Here is a 22,214-nt window from a genome sequence, read left to right as displayed (position 1 = left end):
CTATTTAGCCGACCGTTATTAGCTGCAATCGTTTAACAATTGAGCAAATTTCATCCCCAACCTAACCCCAGCAAAAAAAAAGAGAAAGAAATATTTACTGTAATTATTCAAAATAATTGCAAGTGACAAAAAACATCATTTTTTTGTTATTTGCGTCCAAATTGTGGACGTTTACAGCAAAAGAACCTTAATGTTTTAGTGCACACCACACGACACAATCGTGGATAATGTCTACGAATTGTCAGCAAACAGCAACAACAGGAAAAAACAGTCTAGTGTAAAAACATTGCCATAGCAGAGACATTTATTTAAATGTCTGTTTTTAAAGGGACGGATGATTTTCATTTTACAGTACATTATGAGGACATTTATATATATATGTATATAATTTGTGAGAACGTTTTCTCTCTTTTTTTCATGATTTTACAGTCCTGTGCAGGTGAAACCACCTGAGCTGTTTTGGGCCTCCCCCCACACAAACTGCCTCTCCGCCCCTTGGCTGTTAGCTCTTCCTTCTCCTTTGGGAAAACTGGTTTGTCTGCCTGGATATCAGATTTCACTGCTGTCATCTGGCACTTTTCTGCAAAGAGCAGAGGGTGGGGCGACAGTAATCATGGGAGGTTGGTAGTTTAGGGTGAGAGGAACGATAAGTCACATGCTAAAACATTTAAAAAAAAAACCAAAACAACAACATACTTGTTCCCGATAGAGCACTTGTGATCTGTGAAAGCAAAATCATCTTTGTTAGATTCATGTCTAGGGTTGCATTTCTTGCACCTCTTTGGTTGAAAGTGTCCCCCCCCAACTTCCACTTATTTATTAAAGCGGTTTAATAACTTACAGAATATAAGGCTGAGTCCTCCTATAACCAGCAGGCCAGCAAAGATTAGGCCTCCGATTCGTAGCCTGTCATAGTCTGTTAATATGTAGAAAGGAAAGCAAGGGTATTAAAAAAGGTTTTTATTTAAAAAATGGGTTGTGTCAGAATTGAAAGAACATTCTCACTTACTGTAAACAAATGGATCTGCCAATCAAACGCAAGAGGGAGGGAAGAAATAAGACAATAACAGTAGTTAACGGTAGTAATCGTTATCAAACCAATGTTCTAGTAACTGACAACAATAAAGCTATCAAGGAAATCAGCTTTTAGGAAGATTTGACACATCATGGTTCCATATCATGCAGTTTAATTGAGCGAAACACCAACAGTAATATGTTGTACATTTGTGGTCTCAGACTCCTGTGACTAAGATAAAAAATGAAATCCAGTTCAAAATGTTCAGATATGGAAGCTTTAAAAGATGGGTTTATTCAAACAACTGGTTCGTTGGCCTGGACCAACAACATAATCATAATTATACACGTATACTTTGGCCTTACTTGCTTCGGTTTCAACGAGCAGAGAGAAAAGCACTGAAACGAAGACAGACAAAAGGACAAATATGAGTGTTCTTCTTGTGTGATGTCTCAGTCTGTGTTCTCCATCTACTTTAAAGAATTAGAAGTTAGCATGTTTTCATTCTGCAGGTAACACTTTCATACAACTCCCAAGAAAACAGGGAACGATCAGTGACCTTGAGACGCAGATAATGTCCCTATTTGTCTGTGATGCATCTGCGTGGTTTTGGATTTTTCTCTGCATTTACCTGCTAGAACAGCGACAACGTTGAGATGTCCCATCTTTAACGCAATGAGGAGTCAGGTAGGTAGAGATGCAGATGCTGGAGAAGGTGGAGGTGGAGAGGGGGTGGGGAGGGGTAAATGTGTGAGGGAGTAAAAAAGAAAACATTAACGTCGAACGTCCCTTCCATCTGAACATTTCACGCCTCAGTTCAATCTCACACATGCGCATAAACTCAGAAAGAGCGTCCTTGTTGTGTGAAAGGTCAGTGTCCCCCCAGCAGGGATGCATTCTGGGTGTTTGGAGAGTAAACAGGGGAACATTTTTTTCCCTCGAAGGGAGGCAAAGCAAGTATCCAGCCTCAGCCTCCACTCGGTGGGGCAAATCGAGTCATGTGCTGCACAGCGTCAAAAGATATTATCTGGACGCTTTTGCTGTAATAGCACTGGCTGAATCTATTATGAGGTCAGTTTCCAAACAGACACAAAGTCAGAGTGTGTTATTGTTGAATTGTCTTACTGCAACAGCCTCATTCCCACAAGTGCAAAACAAACCCACCACATTTTAGCAACATTCCTGTGACCTCTAAAGGGTTTTGGTCAACCTTGAGCCTCCATTACAGCTCTTGACTTTATTTCGAAGTGTGAAGACTTTTGCACTGTTTTCTGTGGATAATGATCCTTTCCCAGGAATAGTTTTGCCGGTTGATTTGTTTTAGTACGACATGCCTGTAAACTACTACAGATACAGTCTGTGCTGGCAGATCACACACATGCGATATAAAATCAGCAATGCAATTGAGACTGCTTGTCTTGTTTGGCTTTTATCATCCTGGAACCGCTGTCAGAAATTACTGCCGCTATCTGCTAGCATGACATTTGCCAAGGTCAAACTTTCTGAGCACCATAAAGTTTAAAAATCAAGTGGAATTTGAATTATTACTGCAACTCTTTAGTTAATCAAATCAATGAAATTGTGCAATAAGTACTTTTTCCACACTTAAGTACTTTTCAAACAGCATTATTTAACAATGGTGTTTGCTATTAAATGATTTTTAACACCATAGAGGCACCTAAGACCAAAATGTTATTTATCAAATTTCCCATCCTGTAGCTTCAGTGCACACTTCCTGTGCTTACCTGTGCTGATGGTTCAGAGCTGAAGAATCGTCCCGACACACTGTCACTTCAAAAGTCAGCAGTTTCTGTTTTTACATACAAAAGTTAAAAGTTGCCTCTGCTCCTCCTCTTTGTTTGGAATATAAACTGAAGATGAGATGGGTGCCATGGCGACGCTCTGACGTATATGAGTACCTGTTATTTCGTAAACATCACCTGAATCGCCTGTGCACCTTGGTGCAGATGCCATTGTGAAATGAACTACTGGACTTTTAATTTGGCAGTATGACCCAAAAATGTTCACATATGTCACAAGTCTCAATAGGAATATCATTACGGTATTATAGCTATGAGGCATTATTGAGCCCCATGATACCCAATAATGCCCCATAAATGGCAGATGACCCCTTAACTGTGATTAAAAGGTATATGCAACGCAGCCTGGACTGCTCTTAATGTTTATATGTTTTCAAGTCTGCCATCTTAAAAGTAACAGAACTTTTCACTTGTCCCCAAAGTCACCTCCACAGTGGTTGTTATGCTACCTGGTGGTTGCTGAGCTCACTTGAAGAAGGCATCATATCAATACAAAGAAAATAAAGACAGGAATTCTTGTCCTCTTTTCTCTTTCTCTCCTTTAGCTTGGTTTAGAATCCCAATGTTGATTTAATTAGAAGCCAGATTCACAGATTGGAATGTCAGACCAAGCAAGCCAACAATTCACACAGACTAATATTGTGGGTTTGTGTTTAAATCTTGATGGTCCTGATCAGTCTAACTGCAGAGACAAAGATTATGTTCAACACTAACTCTGAAATGCTCCAAATGATTTCTTCCCCCTCTAGACTTGATCAATACTGAGCTCTGGACCCTCCAGTTGTTTGTGTCAGGTGGATCAAACCAGATCGTTTTTTAAGTGAACCCAGAAAAGTCAACAGCTGTTATCAATCACACTCAACCAGCAGAAGTGAACAACCTGACACACGCAACCCCTCTGCAGCAGTAATGGTGGTCAGACTGTTTGAAGAAAAAACCTTCTAAACCAAGTTTACACTTGTACCGGGTAACAAATTAGTGTAGGAAAAAACTAGTTCCTCTTGTTACAGAAAAAGCAAGAAATGTGGAAAATCTCTCAACCTATCAAACGCACTTGAATGAAAATGTTAATTCCCACAACCCTTCTTAACCTGCTGAGCAAGAAATGACAAGCTGTTTTGCCCGAATGTGTAAATTTGGTATATAATTTGGAATAAAAGCCGCTTTGTAATGGAGAGAACCAGGTTTCCGTTTCTCTGCTGTTTGTTTCAATGTGCCCTTGGAGTGTCCTTGGCGGCACCTCTCGTCTGTCTTTGGATCCAGAGGGATCAGTGGAATCTTCCAGAGATTCTCCTTTAACATCCTACTGAGTTGGACATACAGTTAACAGATGTGTTCATACTAAGTTAAATTAAAAATTTTCATGAGATGCAGCGCTAAAAATCACCGAAAACAGAGAACAATTGAGTCTTGTGGTTTGGGTGTGGTTCATCTGGCGTTTCCCCCCGTCCGCATCAATGCGTTGGTTTCTCCCAGTGCTCTCTCGCTCCTCCCCTACCTAACTCTACCTCATTCCATCACTGTCATGTTCTCCACCTGTGTGACTTACTGTTGGATTGTTTTCTGCGGAACAATCTGGACAAAATGTAAAAGTTACAAGTCAAAACTGATAATCGAGGCATTAATGTCACACCAGAATCAGCAGCTCTGCAGCTTCCGGTGTCGTGTTCAAGAAAGAGAACAGAAATATGTGACGGCATCACTATTTTTACCCTTTCTGTCACACCCGATAACACAGCGGGGACACACACTCTGGTATGCACACACTTGTGTGTGATTCTGATGCGCAGTTTTGTGACGGGAAAGTAAACTGGTGATGAAAAGTTTCATTTCAAAGAGGAACTTAACTTGTTCTTTGTTAATGTATCTAAATGCATCAGTTTCTGTTTTTTTTTTTTGCCAGTTTCTGTCCGAGTGAAGATGCCCGTGTCACCATCTCAGTGAGGTCGGACTAAGGTGACCTTATCACATCAGTGGTCTGACATCATCCAGCTGCTGAATGTCCACAGAGGAAAGTGCTCTTGGATTTACTCAGTTCACAAGGTTCTGAGTGTAAACCAATATCAGCAAACCAAAGTAAAGGACATTTTGCCTTTGATTCCTTCTCCTTTTACATCATTATGAACTTATAAAACCGACCAGTTGTCAGTCTCCTTATTAACTTTTTACACTCGATTCCACTAAATCAACTCAAACAACACCTCTGTAGCTTTAAATTTAAATTATATTAGGAATAGCTCAGGTGACAAGATAAAGTAAACCACTGTCAACTAAGGGTCATCTTGAACACAGGCAGAACAATGCAGGTTATCAAAACACACATGCATGTGCACACACAGCAACATGTCATGGATGTATGCAGTGTTTTTCCATAAACACCAACACCAAAGGTCAGCCGACACAAATTCAGTCTCTTAGCAGTTGGCTACAATCCAGAACCATTTGATTTAAATCAAATTTAAAATAATTCATTCAAAAGAGCAACACCTGATGGGTGTCCATGTCCAAACCAAAACAAATGAGAGCACAAATGGCGCTCCATTGTATCCTAAACTATAAATAGACCACACACACATTTTAGCCTTCGTTAGACTTGTAGAGAGTGTGAAGAAACATCAGAATTTGAGTGAAGTCCCTCATGGAGCGAGGCGAGGTGGAGTAGAGCAGCTGAGCAAACACATTGCTCCACGCCGCGTCTGTTGTGTCAACTGAAAGACGAGGCAGGATTCTCTCCTGCTGATTAGAGAGGGCGAGAGCGCTGCAGACAGGGGCCCGAGGACCACAGTCGGAGTCTCAAACCAGCTCGCCTAATTGAGTTTAATGCTTTAATTAGAGATTTTGCTGTGGTAGTCATGTGAGCCTACAGCTGTGCTGTGCAGGGCCGCAGTGGGGTGATGGCGGACTCATCTAATAACCAATCAAATGATTTGAGAACAGAAATATATGTGCGTCTGTCAGTCAGTCCTCGCTGTCTGACTTCAGTCTGTTGGATTTGTCTTGACTTTCATGTTGCGGTTGCGTGTTGTCGTCCCCTTCTTTGTCTTCGAGTTGGTCTCTCCCAGTTCGTGTCCTTCCTCCTCCCTCAACTAACTTCATCACCGTGATGTCTCTCACCTTGCGTCTAAGGTGTCCGCCCACGTCCGAGTGTATTTTAAGCCCCTCCCACTTATTTTTCATCTTTTTTTGGAACGCTGTCTGTGTGTTGAGATTGACTTTAGGGATTTCCTGAAAAAAGCCTTTTTAAAGCCTGTTTTTGTGTGTTTTGCCTGTGGCCTTTGCATACCTTTTATACGTGTTTACCTCTATGTCGGTGCATCACAGTCAGCAGCTAAACAGTCAGACTTGTCTCCAAAATACAAATACATGACACGTGGTGTAAATACACAGAATATACCATGTGAAAAGAATCAATTCAAAGGCTGTACATGTACAAAAAACATTAAATCCTTCATTGTAGTTAATCATTTTGTGGACTTTTGCTCGCTATTACATTTTGTTTGCTATCGGGTTTTACAGAAATGTGTAATTGTCTGTGGTCCAAAGATTTTCCTTATTAACAGCTCATATAATATCCAAAGATTTGCTTCATATAATTAAAGATTCAAATTAAAGAGTGATTTTAGCTGCTTTTGTTCAGTGTGGATTAAGCTAAGGCAAATATGCATTATATCATTATTCATTCGTGTTATATAAAGTGCTTCAGGTAAACCATTCAGGCTGTGCAGGATCATGTTATTGAGGTTGAGTAGCGTCAGTCACACTCATCAACAGCAGACGTGGATTCAGCACATTTCACTTCTTCCTTCTTTTGAGTGAACAGACCCAGCCCACACATGGCTTATGTTGGAGGGAAAATCTCAATATCCTCTCAGTCTTTTGTTACTATGGTGGTTAGATCCTCTTCTATTTCTTTTCCTTCTGGACACACACACCCACACACACACCCACACACACACACCACACACACACACACACACACACAGACACAGACAAACAGTTATGAATTTGGTCAACAGAGACATTATTCTGCTCAGACATGAATACTTACTGAAACAATTCTGAACAGATTCAGAGTTCTGGAGTGTGAGATATGCTAATGCGGCTACCAGCAGCGTGCCGAAGAAGCCACCAATCACGCAGCCGATGAGTATGAAAAAGCTGGTGCCTTTATCTACATGTGAAAGTCAAAGTTGGGTATTAAATTGGTCTTCTAACGCCTTCTTTATTTATCATTGGCAACAGTTGCAAGTAAAAGCAGCGGTGGAAAACTCTGTTTTTGGAATTTTACTGAGTCTTTACCATGAACATGCAGGAAGGCAGAAGGTGCTTCTGTACTCTTTGGCCCCTGACAGGTGACTCTTGTGTGGTTATCAGAGAAAGACGTTCCTTTGAGGGTCCACATCGCCATCAACTCACCATTTTTTACATTGCAGCTACCATAAAGCGCCTGGGGAAAAAACAGATGAAGAAGACAGATTTTTGGGGAAATGAAGCCCCTCTGGCCTTTCAGCAGCTCACCTGGGGCACATCTTCCACTTTGCCGTCAGGGCAGGTGAGGCTGTAGCTGCCATGGGTGCCATAGAAACGGAAAGTGACGTTTGGAGAGGACTCTGGTACGCCGCAGCGAAACACCGCAGGTTCTCCCACGGCAACGGAGACATTTTCCGGACGGGTGAGGTAACTCAGATGACTGGTGCTTGGTGCTGAAGTGGTGTGTGTGTGTATGTGTGTGTGTGTGTGAGAGAGATAGAGATAGAGAGAGATAGAGAGATAGAGAGAGAGATTCATGTATGTTATTACACATCGATGGCCTATTAAGGGCAATAAATGTGAGGTGATAGATTTACATGGATAAGCTGTTTTTAAGTTTTTTTTTAAAGATTTTAAATTCCTGCTCATCATTTCACATGGAAGGAACTTTTCCTTGCTACATCTTTTCCTAACATGCAGGCAGGTTGGCGGGAAACTTGGAAAACCAGTTAAGCAAACCTCAACAATCAGAGATGAGGCGTGAGTCTTAATGACATCGCACACATCAAAATAAAGATTGTGGCTGAGTTGTTGTTCTTGCAAACCAGGAAATGAAAGTTAAATTCCCGACTGTCAACGTGGACATTTAAAGAGTTTAGCGGTGGAAGTTTCTCGTGGTGTATGTAAAAGACAAAAAAATCCAATGTTCAGTGTTGGTTTACCTGAGGTACATGTTATTGTTTGGATCAGAGCCAGGAAGAGCAAAGAAAACTGGGAAAACTTCTTCCTGCTTCTCATGTCTCCTGTCTTCCAATTCTCCATTTCTTTACTTCTTCTGTAGGTGGATCTGTGAAGCCCAAAGATGCAGTTTTTACCTCACAAGTCTGTCTCAGCTGTACATAAACTACACCTGACAGGGACCAGATTTGATCTAATCACACACACACACACTTACACACACACAGAGAAAAACAAATGTAAAGGAAGTTAGGGGGGGTAAAACATTAACCGACCTTAAAACGAGCTCCCGGGCAGCTCTGCAGGCAGGTCCTTGGTGAGCAATAAGGTTTAATTATGAACATACAACCCAACATGAACCAGTCAAACAGCAAAGAGGTTGTGTCTCTACTGAAGAAGTTCTCTCTCTCTCTCTCTCTGTCTCTCTCTCTCTCTATAAGAACAAAAGACACCTGCAGGAATGTTGACAGCGTCTCTTCCTGACGTACAGGATGATTTCTGTGAAGGAGAAACGGGTTGAGCAGCCTGCAGCAGCATTGAAATGCTTCTCTCCTTCATGTCTCTTGACCTCGGTTATGCTATCCTTTTCAGAAGTGTGTTTTATGTTGCGCTTATGCATTCCCCCAAATTGGAAGGGTTAAACTTTCCACAGCAGCTCCTGAAGGTGTCGTCCTTCAACACTTCTGATGAAACAGAAACCAACACCCTAGTCTATTTATAAGCATTGTATTGCACGTGGGAAAAAAGCAGAACATATTCAAAACAGTTTTGGGGGTTGAATTTTTTGTTCCTTCTTTTCTCTGTCTTTGATGTCTGATTGCTGTGCTGATTCATTACAGCTCATCCCTCATGCGTTCACCTCGTGCTCAGAGGCTGCCTGACATCGAACCCAAATATTATTTTCATTTTTTAAAAAGTTCTTGTCCGTCAATCCAAGGAGGATGACTACAACACTGATGTCTCTGATGCTGATGTGGGGTAAGAGATATAACCGTGTCGACTACATTCCACCTCCAGTCCACGACTGATCATCTGTTGTCACGCCACTGATCAGGTGATAATTTATTGGTTTATGTGGCGAACGCTAATGCATGCCTGTAAGATTTCAAATACATCAAACTACATATGTAATACTGCATTTCCCCCCCAAGCTATCGAAGCATCTGTGTTGAGAATATTTGGGACCAAATATAGTTTGGATGCATTCATTCTGCAGTCGATAAACGTGAAAAAGTGAAAATTTGGGTTTTGATCTCTCTGCAGGAGCTGTGAGCGCAGGTCGGTGGGTCATGTTTGAAAAGCCAGACCTTTGTGCTTTAAAGGGGTCATCGGTGGAGTTCAGGTGCTCCTACAACTACAGCGAAAGTGAAATGGTTAGTGACGTGGCGTGGTACAAGGGGGAAAAAAAAGTGGCCGCTGGATCCGTGTTAAACTCGCAGACCTCCCTTCAGTCCACAACCGCTCTGTATATCTTGGTGACATGCAACACAAATGTGGCCTGGCAATTCATGACCTACAGGAAAACGACACCGGACATTACTACTTCCATTTTGACACGGATGCATACGGAAGGCGAAGTAAAACGTCGGTCTATCTTGCTGTTACAGGTAAAATGACCACGGATTCAGTGTCTCCTTCAGTTGAACTGTTACTCTTTTATTCATTTTCTTTCTGTATAGAGGTAAGAGCCAGTGTGCACCCCTCCTCCACAGTGAGGGCAGGGTGGAGTGTGCGGCTTGACTGTCAAACATCCTGCCAAAACCATGCAATCTGGTTCAAAGATGGAGAGCCAGTCACCAACATAGAGTTCCAGGCTCAGATTGGGGATGCTGGGAATTACACATGTGCTATCGAGGGAGACGAGTCAGTGCAGTCTGATCCTGTAACTCTGGATGTTCAATGTAAGCATGTTAACTTTATATTGTTTGCAACTTGCTGTATGTGCTTAAAATAACTGTTGTATTTAGATTAATCCTGTGCATATAAAAGTGCATATAAAATAGAATGGCAGTATAATCTGTATAGAAATAAAAGAGAAACTATTTTTTTAAATAGTTGTGTTGAACGTAAGCTCAAGAATTCTTGTCTGAGCCTTTGTCGTAGTTATTCTGTTGTCCTCAAGAGGGAGCCATTACAACGGGGCTTTGTAATATTTGCGTTTTGACACAATCATGTGACATCTGACTATAACTTGTGCTAATAGGAACTTTCATTGCAGATCCTACACAAAATTTATCAGTGGAACTAAGTTACTCTGGTCGCCTGACCCTGGGCATCAGTGTCAATCTGACCTGCTGTGGTGCAGCTAATCCTGCAGCAGAGAACTACACCTGGTACAGGAGTACTGGGGCCAATGGGAGCTCCATGGTTCAAGTTGGAACAGGACAGGTGCTGTCTATACCCTCTGTGGAGGCGACCGACTTTGGACGATACCTCTGCAAGGCCCAGAATCTCTTTTGGGAGATCAGCTCTCCTGAGATACTGATGGAGGAGGAAGCAGAGAGTTCGGGTGAATAATTTACACCATGTCCCCACTGATTGCTCAATTCTAACAATTAATTTTGTTTGTGTGTATATACTGATTGATTGTTTATTTCTTTTGCTTCTCGTAGAAGCCAGCTTCTACCTCCTGATTGGTTTGGGGGTCAAAGTGGTTATTATGCTGCTCCTCACAGTGGCCATAATCTGGATTTGGTAAGTCAAATTATGTTTGACATGATTAATGTCACTATGGAACAAACAGTTCACTCAAACAAACGTTTTCAGATTTTAAGAAACATCTAGATACATTTTTATAGAATTATGAGCACTGATTTTGATGTTTAGAATCCCCCCCCTTTTTTTTTTTATAGGAAGAGGGCCCCGCAAATGGTTAAGAAATCATCACTTCATATCTAGCCCGAACTGCCCTAGAGCAAAGAAAACCAATGGCAGCACAGTTAAAGCATGAGCAATGATAAAAGGTTACTGCCTGTGTAATATGTCTGTTTTCAATCTAATTTTTTTGTGTTGTGCGACGTCTACAGTCAAAGCGGGATACATCCCCATCTAGTGTTCATTTTACGCATGTACGCTTGTAAATATCTACTTTTTACCACCGTGGCCTGTAATATCACACATTCACCCAAACGTCACACTGGGTGAGTTTAGGGTTTGTAATCGGTGTAACGTTTGTGGTTTGTTGGGGGAAACACACACAGACATGGAGACAACATGTAAACGCCATCTAAGAAGACTCAGCTGGATGGTTTTGGGTTCATTTCTGGCCCAGAGACAACATTGCTAAATAAAGGCACCATGAAAATATCTTGAGAGATAAATATTGGCTGCTTTGGTAACAATCTTCTTCCCTCCCTCAGTAAATATTTGAGATTATGTACAACTGAATAGTACACAACCATGACGTAGTAATTTCAATGCAGAACATTATTTGCAGCTTATCTATATTACATACTTAACTTTGCTGGTATAATGAAACAGCTGCTGCTGTGTTTGCACCTGTACTTCCATGAATAAAAAAATGTGCATTGGAAACAATGTATTTCTTATTTGTGTGTAAATGAAAGTTAAATTCCCGACTGTCAACGTGGACATTTAAAGAGTTTAGCGGTGGAAGTTTCTCGTGGTGTATGTAAAAGACAAAAAATTCCAATGTTCAGTGTTGGTTTACCTGAGGTACATGTTATTGTTTGGATCAGAGCCAGGAAGAGCAAGGAAAACTGGGAAAACTTCTTCCTGCTTCTCATGTCTCCTGTCTTCCAATTCTCCATTTCTTTACTTCTTCTGTAGGTGGATCTGTGAAGCCCAAAGATGCAGTTTTTACCTCACAAGTCTGTCTCAGCTGTACATAAACTACACCTGACAGGGACCAGATTTGATCTAATCACACACACACACACACACACACACACACTTACACACACACAGACACACACACACACAGAAAAACAAATGTAAAGGAAGTTAGGGGGGGTAAAACATTAACCGACTTTAAAACGAGCTCCCGGGCAGCTCTGCAGGCAGGTCCTTGGTGAGCAATAAGGTTTAATTATGAACATACAACCCAACATGAACCAGTCAAACAGCAAAGAGGTTGTGTCTCTACTGAAGAAGTTCTCTCTCTCTCTCTCTCTCTCTCTCTCTCTCTCTCTGTCTCTCTCTCTCTCTATAAGAACAAAAGACACCTGCAGGAATGTTGACAGCGTCTCTTCCTGACGTACAGGATGATTTCTGTGAAGGAGAAACGGGTTGAGCAGCCTGCAGCAGCACTGAAATGCTTCTCTCCTTCATGTCTCTTGACCTCGGTTATGCTATCCTTTTCAGAAGTGTGTTTTATGTTGCGCTTATGCATTCCCCCAAATTGGAAGGGTTAAACTTTTCACAGCAGCTCCTGAAGGTGTTGTCCTTCAACACTTCTGATGAAACAGAAACCAACACCCTAGTCTATTTATAAGCATTGTATTGCAAGTGGGAAAAAAACAGAACATATTCAAAATAGTTTTGGGGGTTTATGAATTTTTTGTTCCTTCTTTTCTCTGTCTTTGCTGTCTGATTGCTGTGCTGATTCATTACAGCTCATCCCTCATGTGTTCACCTCGTGCTCAGAGGCTGCCTGACATCGAACCCAAATATTATTTTCATTTTTTAAAAAGTTCTTGTCCGTCAATCCAAGGAGGATGACTACAACACTGATGTCTCTGATGCTGATGTGGGGTAAGAGATATAACCGTGTCGACTACATTCCACCTCCAGTCCACGACTGATCATCTGTTGTCACGCCACTGATCAGGTGATAATTTATTGGTTTATGTGGCGGACGCTAATGCATGCCTGTAAGATTTCAAATACATCAAACTACATATGTAATACTGCATTTCCCCCCCAAGCTATCGAAGCATCTGTGTTGAGAATATTTGGGACCAAATATAGTTTGGATGCATTCATTCTGCAGTCGATAAACGTGAAAAAGTGAAAATTTGGGTTTTGATCTCTCTGCAGGAGCTGTGAGCGCAGCTCGGTGGGTCATGTTTGAAAAGCCAGACCTTTGTGCTTTAAAGGGGTCATCGGTGGAGTTCAGGTGCTCCTACAACTACAGCGAAAGTGAAAGGGTTAGTGACGTGGCGTGGTACAAGGGGGGAAAAAAAAAGTGGCCGCTGGATCCGTGTTAAACTCGCAGACCTCCCTTCAGTCCACAACCGCTCTGTATATCTTGGTGACATGCAACACAAATGTGGCCTGGCAATTCATGACCTACAGGAAAACGACACCGGACATTACTACTTCCATTTTGACACGGATGCATACGGAAGGCGAAGTAAAACGTCAGTCTATCTTGCTGTTACAGGTAAAATGACCACGGATTCGGTGTCTCCTTCGGTTGAACTGTTACTCTTTTATTCATTTTCTTTCTGTATAGAGGTAAGAGCCAGTGTGCACCCCTCCTCCACAGTGAGGGCAGGGTGGAGTGTGCGGCTTGACTGTCAAACATCCTGCCAAAACCATGCAATCTGGTTCAAAGATGGAGAGCCAGTCACCAACACAGAGTTCCAGGCTCAGATTGGGGATGCTGGGAATTACACATGTGCTATCGAGGGAGATGAGTCAGTGCAGTCTGATCCTGTAACTCTGGATGTTCAATGTAAGCATGTTAACTTTATATTGTTTGCAACTTGCTGTATGTGCTTAAAATAACTGTTGTATTTAGATTAATCCTGTGCATATAAAAGTGCATATAAAATAGAATGGCAGTATAATCTGTATAGAAATAAAAGAGAAACTATTTTTTTAAATAGTTGTGTTGAACGTAAGCTCAAGAATTCTGTCTGAGCCTTTGTCGTAGTTATTCTGTTGTCCTCAAGAGGGAGCCATTACAACGGGGCTTTGTAATATTTGCGTTTTGACACAATCATGCCACATCTGGCTCCAACTTGTGCTAATAGGAACTTTCATTGCAGATCCTACACTAATTTATCAGTGGAACTAAGTTACTCCGGTCGCCTGACCCTGGGCATCAGTGTCAATCTGACCTGCTGTGGTGCAGCTAATCCTGCAGCAGAGAACTACACCTGGTACAGGAGTACTGGGGCCAATGGGAGCTCCATGGTTCAAGTTGGAACAGGACAGGTGCTGTCTATACCCTCTGTGGAGGCGACCCACTTGGACGATACCTCTGCAAGGCCCAGAATCTCTTTTGGGAGATCAGCTCTCCTGAGATACTGATGGAGGAGGAAGCAGAGAGTTCGGTTGAATAATTTACACCATGTCGTAGTTATTTTGTTGTCCTCAAGAGGGAGCCATTACAACGGGGCTTTGTTTAGTTTTCCCTATTTCCTCCTGAAATATTTGCGTTTTGACACAATCATGCCACATCTGGCTCCAACTTGTGCTAATAGGAACTTTCATTGCAGATCCTACACTAAATTTATCAGTGGAACTAAGTTACTCTGGTCGCCTGACCCTGGGCATCAGTGTCAATCTGACCTGCTGTGGTGCAGCTAATCCTGCAGCAGAGAACTACACCTGGTACAGGAGTACTGGGGCCAATGGGAGCTCCATGGTTCAAGTTGGAACAGGACAGGTGCTGTCTATACCCTCTGTGGAGGTGACCCACTTTGGACGATACCTCTGCAAGGCCCAGAATCTCTTTTGGGAGATCAGCTCTCCTGAAATACTGATGGAGGAGGAAGCAGAGAGTTCGGGTGAATAATTTACACCATGTCGTAGTTATTCTGTTGTCCTCAAGAGGGAGCCATTACAACGGGGCTTTGTTTAGTTTTCCCTATTTCCTCCTGAAATATTTGCGTTTTGACACAATCATGCCACATCTGGCTCCAACTTGTGCTAATAGGAACTTTCATTGCAGATCCTACACTAAATTTATCAGTGGAACTAAGTTACTCCGGTCGCCTGACCCTGGGCATCAGTGTCAATCTGACCTGCTGTGGTGCAGCTAATCCTGCAGCAGAGAACTACACCTGGTACAGGAGTACTGGGGCCAATGGGAGCTCCATGGTTCAAGTTGGAACAGGACAGGTGCTGTCTATACCCTCTGTGGAGGCGACCCACTTTGGACGATACCTCTGCAAGGCCCAGAATCTCTTTTGGGAGATCAGCTCTCCTGAGATACTGATGGAGGAGGAAGCAGAGAGTTCGGGTGAATAATTTACACCATGTCGTAGTTATTCTGTTGTCCTCAAGAGGGAGCCATTACAACGGGGCTTTGTTTAGTTTTCCCTATTTCCTCCTGAAATATTTGCGTTTTGACACAATCATGCCACATCTGGCTCCAACTTGTGCTAATAGGAACTTTCATTGCAGATCCTACACTAAATTTATCAGTGGAACTAAGTTACTCTGGTCGCCTGACCCTGGGCATCAGTGTCAATCTGACCTGCTGTGGTGCAGCTAATCCTGCAGCAGAGAACTACACCTGGTACAGGAGTACTGGGGCCAATGGGAGCTCCATGGTTCAAGTTGGAACAGGACAGGTGCTGTCTATACCCTCTGTGGAGGCGACCCACTTTGGACGATACCTCTGCAAGGCCCAGAATCTCTTTTGGGAGATCAGCTCTCCTGAGATACTGATGGAGGAGGAAGCAGAGAGTTCGGGTGAATAATTTACACCATGTCGTAGTTATTCTGTTGTCCTCAAGAGGGAGCCATTACAACGGGGCTTTGTTTAGTTTTCCCTATTTCCTCCTGAAATATTTGCGTTTTGACACAATCATGCCACATCTGGCTCCAACTTGTGCTAATAGGAACTTTCATTGCAGATCCTACACTAAATTTATCAGTGGAACTAAGTTACTCTGGTCGCCTGACCCTGGGCATCAGTGTCAATCTGACCTGCTGTGGTGCAGCTAATCCTGCAGCAGAGAACTACACCTGGTACAGGAGTACTGGGGCCAATGGGAGCTCCATGGTTCAAGTTGGAACAGGACAGGTGCTGTCTATACCCTCTGTGGAGGCGACCCACTTTGGACGATACCTCTGCAAGGCCCAGAATCTCTTTTGGGAGATCAGCTCTCCTGAGATACTGATGGAGGAGGAAGCAGAGAGTTCGGGTGAATAATTTACACCATGTCGTAGTTATTCTGTTGTCCTCAAGAGGGAGCCATTACAACGGGGCTTTGTTTAGTTTTCCCGATTTCCTCCTGAAATATTTGCGTTTTGACACAATCATGCCACATCTGGCTCCAACTTGTGCTAATAGGAACTTTCATTGCAGATCCTACACTAAATTTATCAGTGGAACTAAGTTACTCTGGTCGCCTGACCCTGGGCATCAGTGTCAATCTGACCTGCTGTGGTGCAGCTAATCCTGCAGCAGAGAACTACACCTGGTACAGGAGTACTGGGGCCAATGGGAGCTCCATGGTTCAAGTTGGAACAGGACAGGTGCTGTCTATACCCTCTGTGGAGGCGACCCACTTTGGACGATACCTCTGCAAGGCCCAGAATCTCTTTTGGGAGATCAGCTCTCCTGAGATACTGATGGAGGAGGAAGCAGAGAGTTCAGGTGAATAATTTACACCATGTCCCCACTGATTGCTCAATTCTAACAATTAATTTTGTTTGTGTGTATATACTGATTGATTGTTTATTTCTTTTGCTTCTCGTAGAAGCCAGCTTCTACCTCCTGATTGGTTTGGGGGTCAAAGTGGTTATTATGCTGCTCCTCACAGTGGCCATAATCTGGATTTGGTAAGTCAAATTATGTTTGACATGATTAATGTCACTATGGCACGAACAGTTCACTCAAACAAACGTTTTCAGATTTTAAGAAACATCTAGATACATTTTTAGAGAATTATGAGCACTGATTTTGATGTTTAGAATCCCCCCCCCCTTTTTTTTTTTTTATAGGAAGAGGACCCCGCAAATGGTTAAGAAATCATCACTTCATATCTAGCCCGAACTGCCCTAGAGCAAAGAAAACCAATGGCAGCACAGTTAAAGCATGAGCAATGATAAAAGGTTACTGCCTGTGTAATATGTCTGTTTTCAATCTACTTTTTTTGTGTTGTGCGACGTCTACGGTCAAAGCGGGATACATCCCCATCTAGTGTTCATTTTACGCATGTACGCTTGTAAATATCTACTTTTTACAACCGTGGCCTGTAATATCAGGTTATGAATCACCGAGGACACACATTCACCCAAACATCACACTAGGTGAGTTTAGGGTTTGTAATCGGTGTAACGTTTGTGGTTTGTTGGGGGAAACACGCACAGACATGGAGACAACATGTAAACGCCATCTAAGAAGACTCAGCTGGATGGTTTTGGGTTCATTTCTGGCCCAGAGACAACATTGCTAAATAAAGGCACCATGAAAATATCTTGAAAGATAAATATTAGCTGCTTTGGTAACAATCTTCTTCCCTCCCTCAGTAAATATTTGAGATTATGTACAACTGAATAGTACACAACCATGACGTAGTAATTTCAATGCAGAACATTATTTGCAGCTTATCTATATTACATACTTAACTTTGCTGGTATAATGAAACAGCTGCTGCTGTGTTTGCACCTGTACTTCCATGAATAAAAAAAATGTGCATTGGAAACAATGTATTTCTTATTTGTGTCAACAAAGACATGAGTAGCAAGAAATAAAACTCTGAGGTGCTAACATGTGTTTGTTATTATTTAAATGTTTAAGAAAGTAATCTCTTTCTCTTTAAACATATTAGTGATTGCACCCCACTGTTATCATTTACATATATGAGTGGCAAATAATGATTAAAAATAGACTGAAGAGTTGCTATTAATGTCCCCTTTGGACATCCTGGTGCTGGAGTCACTGTCCTCCTGGTTTTCACCCTCCTCCACTTCTCCGGAGGTTCTGGTCGGTATCTGGTGGAGTCTTATCACACTTTGTACTCAAACCCACAAAGAAATGACCGAGGAGCAGCATCGGCTGATGCCGTTTAATTGGATCATTAGAACTGTGTGTTCCATCCTCCTCCTCTACTCCTCATCATCACAAACAGGCTGCTTCGGTGCAGCAGGAGCTGGATAAACACCTCTGTCATGGAATTCACATCCACATTTGATAGGTTTAGGATTTTTTTTTTATTGTTGTGTCTTGTAAAAAATACCTTCAGTGCAGCCACACAAGCAGTCATTTCTCTTCACGAGAGGGAAAACTACCAAACTTAAGTCACAAAATAAATAGCTTCTGTGTTTCTCGGGGTTGATTTTGCAGTCCTTATCCTCTCACCGCCTCCTCTCAGGGTACCACTGGGTTCGTCTGGGCGAGGACATACGAGCTTTGTCTCGTTGACTTCTGCTTCCTGGAGGGCCAAAGAGATGACCGGTACAGTTAATGTTACAGTGCGTGTGAGCTGACCGACTCAGACCCCAGCGTCTCGCTCACCTTGTTATGACACAGACGGCCACGGCTACAACAACCAGAAGAACACCGACGCCCACGCCGATGGGCAACAGTCTGCTTTCTGACGAGTCAGACGGAGTGATGGCTGGAACAGGCGGAAAGAGTCAAGTCAGCGGTGCATTTATTAACCAATGAATAAACAGGAACAGGGCTGATGGTTACTGCACTTCCACGCTGCAGCAGAGTCATCCCTAAATGCCGACCCTCTGCCTATTTATGCGCAATTAAATTGAAATCAAGGCTGTTTTGGTGGAAACATACTTCTGGGACTTCGTAAAGTAACGGTGTCAGTCTGCGATCCGTGTCTGTTTCCCGCCACGCAGCAGTGCTCTCCGTATTCCTCAGCAGGGATGTTGCTAGTGCTGAAGGTCCGGCCTGTCCCTGCCGGGTCGGCCGTGGACCATCTGGCCGGGTGGGAGCTTTTGTCCGCAGACGGCTGACACGCCGCGCCTCTGTACCAGGCGAACGCGCGCACGGGCGGGTTTGCATCGCTGGTGCAGGTCAGGGTGACGGGAAGTCTGCCCCCGACAGGTGAGACTGAGACGGCTGTGTCCCGAGGAGAGTCTAGACGGCAACGACACGGCACCATGAGTGGTTCTGTCTCACACATTCTTGGTTGTCCCCCAGCTAACAGGTCACTTACACTCCACTTCGATGTTCAGAACCGTGGAGTTCTGTGCCTGGTCTCCGGTCCGTGTCTGACAGACGTAGCCTCCGGAGTCAGCAGAAGTGGCCTGGCTGATGTTCCACACCTGACCGGGGTGTCCTGGACCGACGGCTGCGCTCTTGAACCAGGTGTAATCGACCGGTTGCCCAGCTGCCGGGCTGCAGCAGGCCAGCCTTAAGGCCTCGCCTTCGGTGACCCTGCTGGATGGACCTGCTGCGACCGTGACTGCACCAGAGGAGTCTGAGAGTGAAGCACAAAGTGCATTTATTAATTACAGTTTGGGAAATTAAATGCAATTTTTATACATTAATTTAATTAAATCCCCTTTTAAGACTTTAGCAGCAAATGCCCGACTTCGTCTCTGCAGGTTTCCTGTGAGTTTCCTCTCGATAAACGCAAGATTTCAGATCCTGCAGTTAATTTTAATGATTCATCAAATGCATTAATTTCAATTCTAGTTTTTTTTACAGCTCGAATGATCAGATCCCAGACCTCGCCAAAATAAACCGATGAATATGTTCTCACGAATGAACTCACTCACTGAATGTTCTGCTGTTGTCTTGCTTTGGTGACACCACGTAGCAACTGTTACTATGGCGTGAGGTAAGAGATTGATGGTGACTGACTGAGAGTCCTGCTACTGATGCAAAAAGTCAGAATAGAGGAATAGTCTGCTTTGTCACTGCTGAAGATTAGAAGATCTGTATCTCACTTTGGTTCATATTAATATTTTTTGAGGGGAAAATGGAGAATGGGGAGGAAAACTACAGGCACACGGCCTTAGGGAAAACCCCACCAAGGAAGGTTCAGGGTTGAGGTTTGAACACAGAACCTGTTATTGGGGTCTTTTAGGCTCACATCCATCTCATATGGTTCCTTTGGTGTTAATAATGGGTTTGGACCAATAAATAAAATTCCCCCTACCTGCCACCAGCAGCTGTATTCCGCTCTGATCCGGCATCTTCTCCGTTGGATGATCCGTGATCAGATAGAACACGTATGTTCCGCTGTCCGACTGTCTTAGATCAGAAATCCTCAGAGAGCAGTTATTTGTTCCTGGTTGTCCAAAGTACTCCACCCTGCCCATGAAGGATGGATCGAGCAAGATTCCGGCACTGTGGAAAACGTATCTGAGACACAGGGACAAGTACAGATGCTTCGTTAAAATCCTGTTAATCCTGGGCTGAGAGGATTGAAAGGTTTGGTCTAAGTCAATACTTTGGTGTGACACAGCGGCTGTTTCCAAGACACCACATCTCAGACAGAACTTTGTACTGTTGCACTTCTCCTCCGTCATCCTGAAACAACGGACACATTATAAAAACGCCAACAAAAATTGGTTTAAAGTCTAGCACAGCTTTATTCACTGTGTTTAATGTTAGCTACCTGCACTGGCCTCTTTATTCATTTTACCTGAGCAAGAAGCCCTCCAACCTTCTCGCTTTCATTAGAACTTTGAGGGAAGTCGAAGGAACAAGGAAGAACCACAGATGACCTGACCACAGCACAGACGGGCCTGACGGGGAGCTGAACTGACCAATCGCCGGCAAGAGTGGCTAAAGAGGAGAGGAAAAAATATACATCACATTTCATTGGCTGGAATCCTGAAAATCGAATTAATGCCTTTAAAGATTGGTAGAAGGGCCTTTAGCTTTTAGGGTGAGGAATCCATAGTTTACATGAAGATTTATCTCCGAAACTACTGCTGCCATTTCTATATAAAGTTAGATTAATGCTCTCTTATGTTTCCCATACAGGCTAAAACTTAATCTGCAGGAAAATTGAAGCTGAATGACAACAAAGCAAACAGATAGATAGAGGGCTATTTTCCATAGATTGGGTTAAAACTCTTACATTTCAGACAGAGAGTGAGAAGCAGCCAGCAGCTCAGTGACGTCTCCATCTTTTCCTTGCCGCTGTTGCGATTCTGTAAAGGCCTAGAAACCTTTCTGATTGTAACAGACGCTCTATAAATACTGATTGATTGACTGATTGATCCCGCTGGGGTCTGACACCTTCTCTTAGGTTCTTCTGCTCGCCCTTCTTTTTGCTTTATTGTTCCTCTTTCTCGTCTTCCGAAGAAAGAGCGTCAAACGGTTCAACTTCCCTTTATTTCCCCACCAATAAGGGCCCTCAGTGGTGACGCGGGTTTCAAACCTGCGGAAATAATGTATTTTACATAAAGACGGATGATAAACCAATAACCTGCGAGTTCACCATCAAGATCAATGAATTAAATAATTAAATGAGTTTATTTTTAATCGGTGACACAAAGCTCAGAGTGTCCTCGTGATGCTCGCGACGCTCGTGCGCTCACCTGACAAAGGTATGTGGGCGAGCGCCCTCCGTCCACTCCGGGACGTCCCACCGTGACGTCACCCGCGCCCCGTCTCTTGCACGCCGCGGGACGAGCTCACAGATCCTCCAAGCTCGCAAACGTTGTCTTCCAAATGTGTCAATCTTTTCTGTTAGAAGCAGCCGCAGGTGGTTTTGGCTGATTCAAGCTGGTTTTTCTGAAAATCCCTCTCGTGTTGTTGTTTTTTTTTTAATTCCGTGGGGTCACTAACTTGCGAAAAAACAGCAGAAAGAAAGGATTTATGTTACTGAAAAGTGGGATCTAACTGTGCTGGAGTTGCGAGAGTGTCGTCGACTAAATCCGAAGCAGAAAATTTGCCGGAGTTTATAAATTAATTTTTATAATTCTCCGTCAAAGCGCAGTGAGAAACGTAACCAGAGCAGGTGGAGACTGGGGCTGAGAACCCACAGGTGAGTCGCTTTCTATAGAGCTTCTCGTGTTCTTATCCAGATTTTTGGTGGCATGCTTATGCTAATTTTAATATCTTTGTAGCCCAAAATCAGCTGGCTTGAATATTTTGCACTATTATATATTTATTATTTTAGTCCATGCATTGTGTTTGCTGAATATTTAGTATGAGGGTGGAATTTTAAAAAAACGAAAATTCGTAATAATCTCTAATTAGAATAACATAATCTGTAGATTTTCATTTACATTCACGTATAAGGGGACCCCATTTGTTTGATACTCCTTATTTTTGCAGATAAGTGCTCGTGGCTTTTGACTAAGCTCATATACTTGTTGAGGAG

At 43.1% G+C, this 22,214-nt stretch overlaps 3 protein-coding genes, 1 long non-coding RNA gene and 1 pseudogene across 5 annotated transcripts; 3 read left to right on the top strand and 2 right to left on the bottom strand.

Annotated features, from left to right (window-relative positions):
* Window positions 1–2,006: 2,006 nt before the first annotated feature.
* Window positions 2,007–4,919, top strand: LOC130532001 (uncharacterized). Its single transcript, XR_008952245.1, has 2 exons — window positions 2,007–4,590; window positions 4,739–4,919. It is a non-coding gene; the product is annotated as an uncharacterized LOC130532001 (long non-coding RNA).
* A 1,344-nt stretch (window positions 4,920–6,263) lies between these two features.
* On the bottom strand, window positions 6,264–8,475 carry LOC130531998 (uncharacterized). 2 transcript variants are annotated; one of them, XM_057044184.1, is made up of 6 exons: window positions 8,319–8,475; window positions 8,028–8,152; window positions 7,354–7,538; window positions 7,135–7,282; window positions 6,884–7,006; window positions 6,264–6,753 (listed from the first exon to the last, which is right to left on the bottom strand). In XM_057044184.1, exons 2-6 carry the CDS (start codon window positions 8,125–8,127, stop codon window positions 6,704–6,706), a joined length of 606 nt encoding a protein of 201 aa, XP_056900164.1. In that variant the 5' UTR covers window positions 8,128–8,152; window positions 8,319–8,475; the 3' UTR covers window positions 6,264–6,703. The 2 variants fall into 2 exon arrangements, with proteins under 2 accessions (XP_056900164.1, XP_056900165.1); XM_057044185.1 differs by having other exon boundaries at window positions 6,264–6,750.
* Window positions 8,476–8,569: 94 nt separating this feature from the next.
* Window positions 8,570–11,591, top strand: LOC130531995 (hemicentin-1-like; annotated as a pseudogene).
* An 839-nt stretch (window positions 11,592–12,430) lies between these two features.
* LOC130532433 (B-cell receptor CD22-like) lies at window positions 12,431–17,677 on the top strand. Its single transcript, XM_057045086.1, is given in 11 exon segments — window positions 12,431–12,756; window positions 13,042–13,190; window positions 13,192–13,387; window positions 13,460–13,681; window positions 14,451–14,741; window positions 14,891–15,196; window positions 15,361–15,651; window positions 15,816–16,106; window positions 16,271–16,561; window positions 16,665–16,746; window positions 16,909–17,677. Coding segments are annotated over 11 exon segments (2,202 nt in total). The 5' UTR covers window positions 12,431–12,719; the 3' UTR covers window positions 16,955–17,677.
* A 2-nt stretch (window positions 17,678–17,679) lies between these two features.
* Window positions 17,680–21,870, bottom strand: LOC130532889 (sialoadhesin-like). The gene is made up of 9 exons (XM_057045810.1): window positions 21,427–21,870; window positions 20,964–21,266; window positions 20,523–20,665; window positions 20,328–20,407; window positions 20,034–20,239; window positions 19,086–19,349; window positions 18,704–19,006; window positions 18,425–18,527; window positions 17,680–18,341 (listed from the first exon to the last, which is right to left on the bottom strand). Exons 2-9 carry the CDS (start codon window positions 21,010–21,012, stop codon window positions 18,278–18,280), a joined length of 1,212 nt encoding a protein of 403 aa, XP_056901790.1. The 5' UTR covers window positions 21,013–21,266; window positions 21,427–21,870; the 3' UTR covers window positions 17,680–18,277.
* Window positions 21,871–22,214: the final 344 nt, after the last annotated feature.

The sequence above is a fragment of the Takifugu flavidus genome, chromosome 10, assembly GCF_003711565.1.
Source record: "Takifugu flavidus isolate HTHZ2018 chromosome 10, ASM371156v2, whole genome shotgun sequence".
NCBI classification, from domain to species: domain Eukaryota; kingdom Metazoa; phylum Chordata; class Actinopteri; order Tetraodontiformes; family Tetraodontidae; genus Takifugu; species Takifugu flavidus.
The sequence above is the reverse complement of the archived record's forward strand: the minus strand, read 5'-3'. Positions and strand labels throughout refer to the sequence as shown.

Bases quoted from the DNA above. Each gene is read 5' to 3' on its own strand.
- LOC130532889 (XM_057045810.1), bottom strand. From the start codon at position 21,012: ATGGAGACGTCACTGAGCTGCTGGCTGCTTCTCACTCTCTGTCTGAAA. The intron at 20,240-20,327 runs GTATTGACTTAG...CCTGTGTCTCAG, and splicing joins AGCCGCTGTGTCACACCAAA to ATACGTTTTCCACAGTGCCG. The intron at 18,342-18,424 runs GTGAGCGAGACG...TTGGCCCTCCAG, and splicing joins GCCGTCTGTGTCATAACAAG to GAAGCAGAAGTCAACGAGAC.
- LOC130531998 (XM_057044184.1), bottom strand. From the start codon at position 8,127: ATGGAGAATTGGAAGACAGGAGACATGAGAAGCAGGAAGAAGTTTTCC. The intron at 7,007-7,134 runs GTAAAGACTCAG...TTTCACATGTAG, and splicing joins TGCCTTCCTGCATGTTCATG to ATAAAGGCACCAGCTTTTTC. The intron at 6,754-6,883 runs GTAAGTATTCAT...GTGTGTGTCCAG, and splicing joins ATCTGTTCAGAATTGTTTCA to AAGGAAAAGAAATAGAAGAG.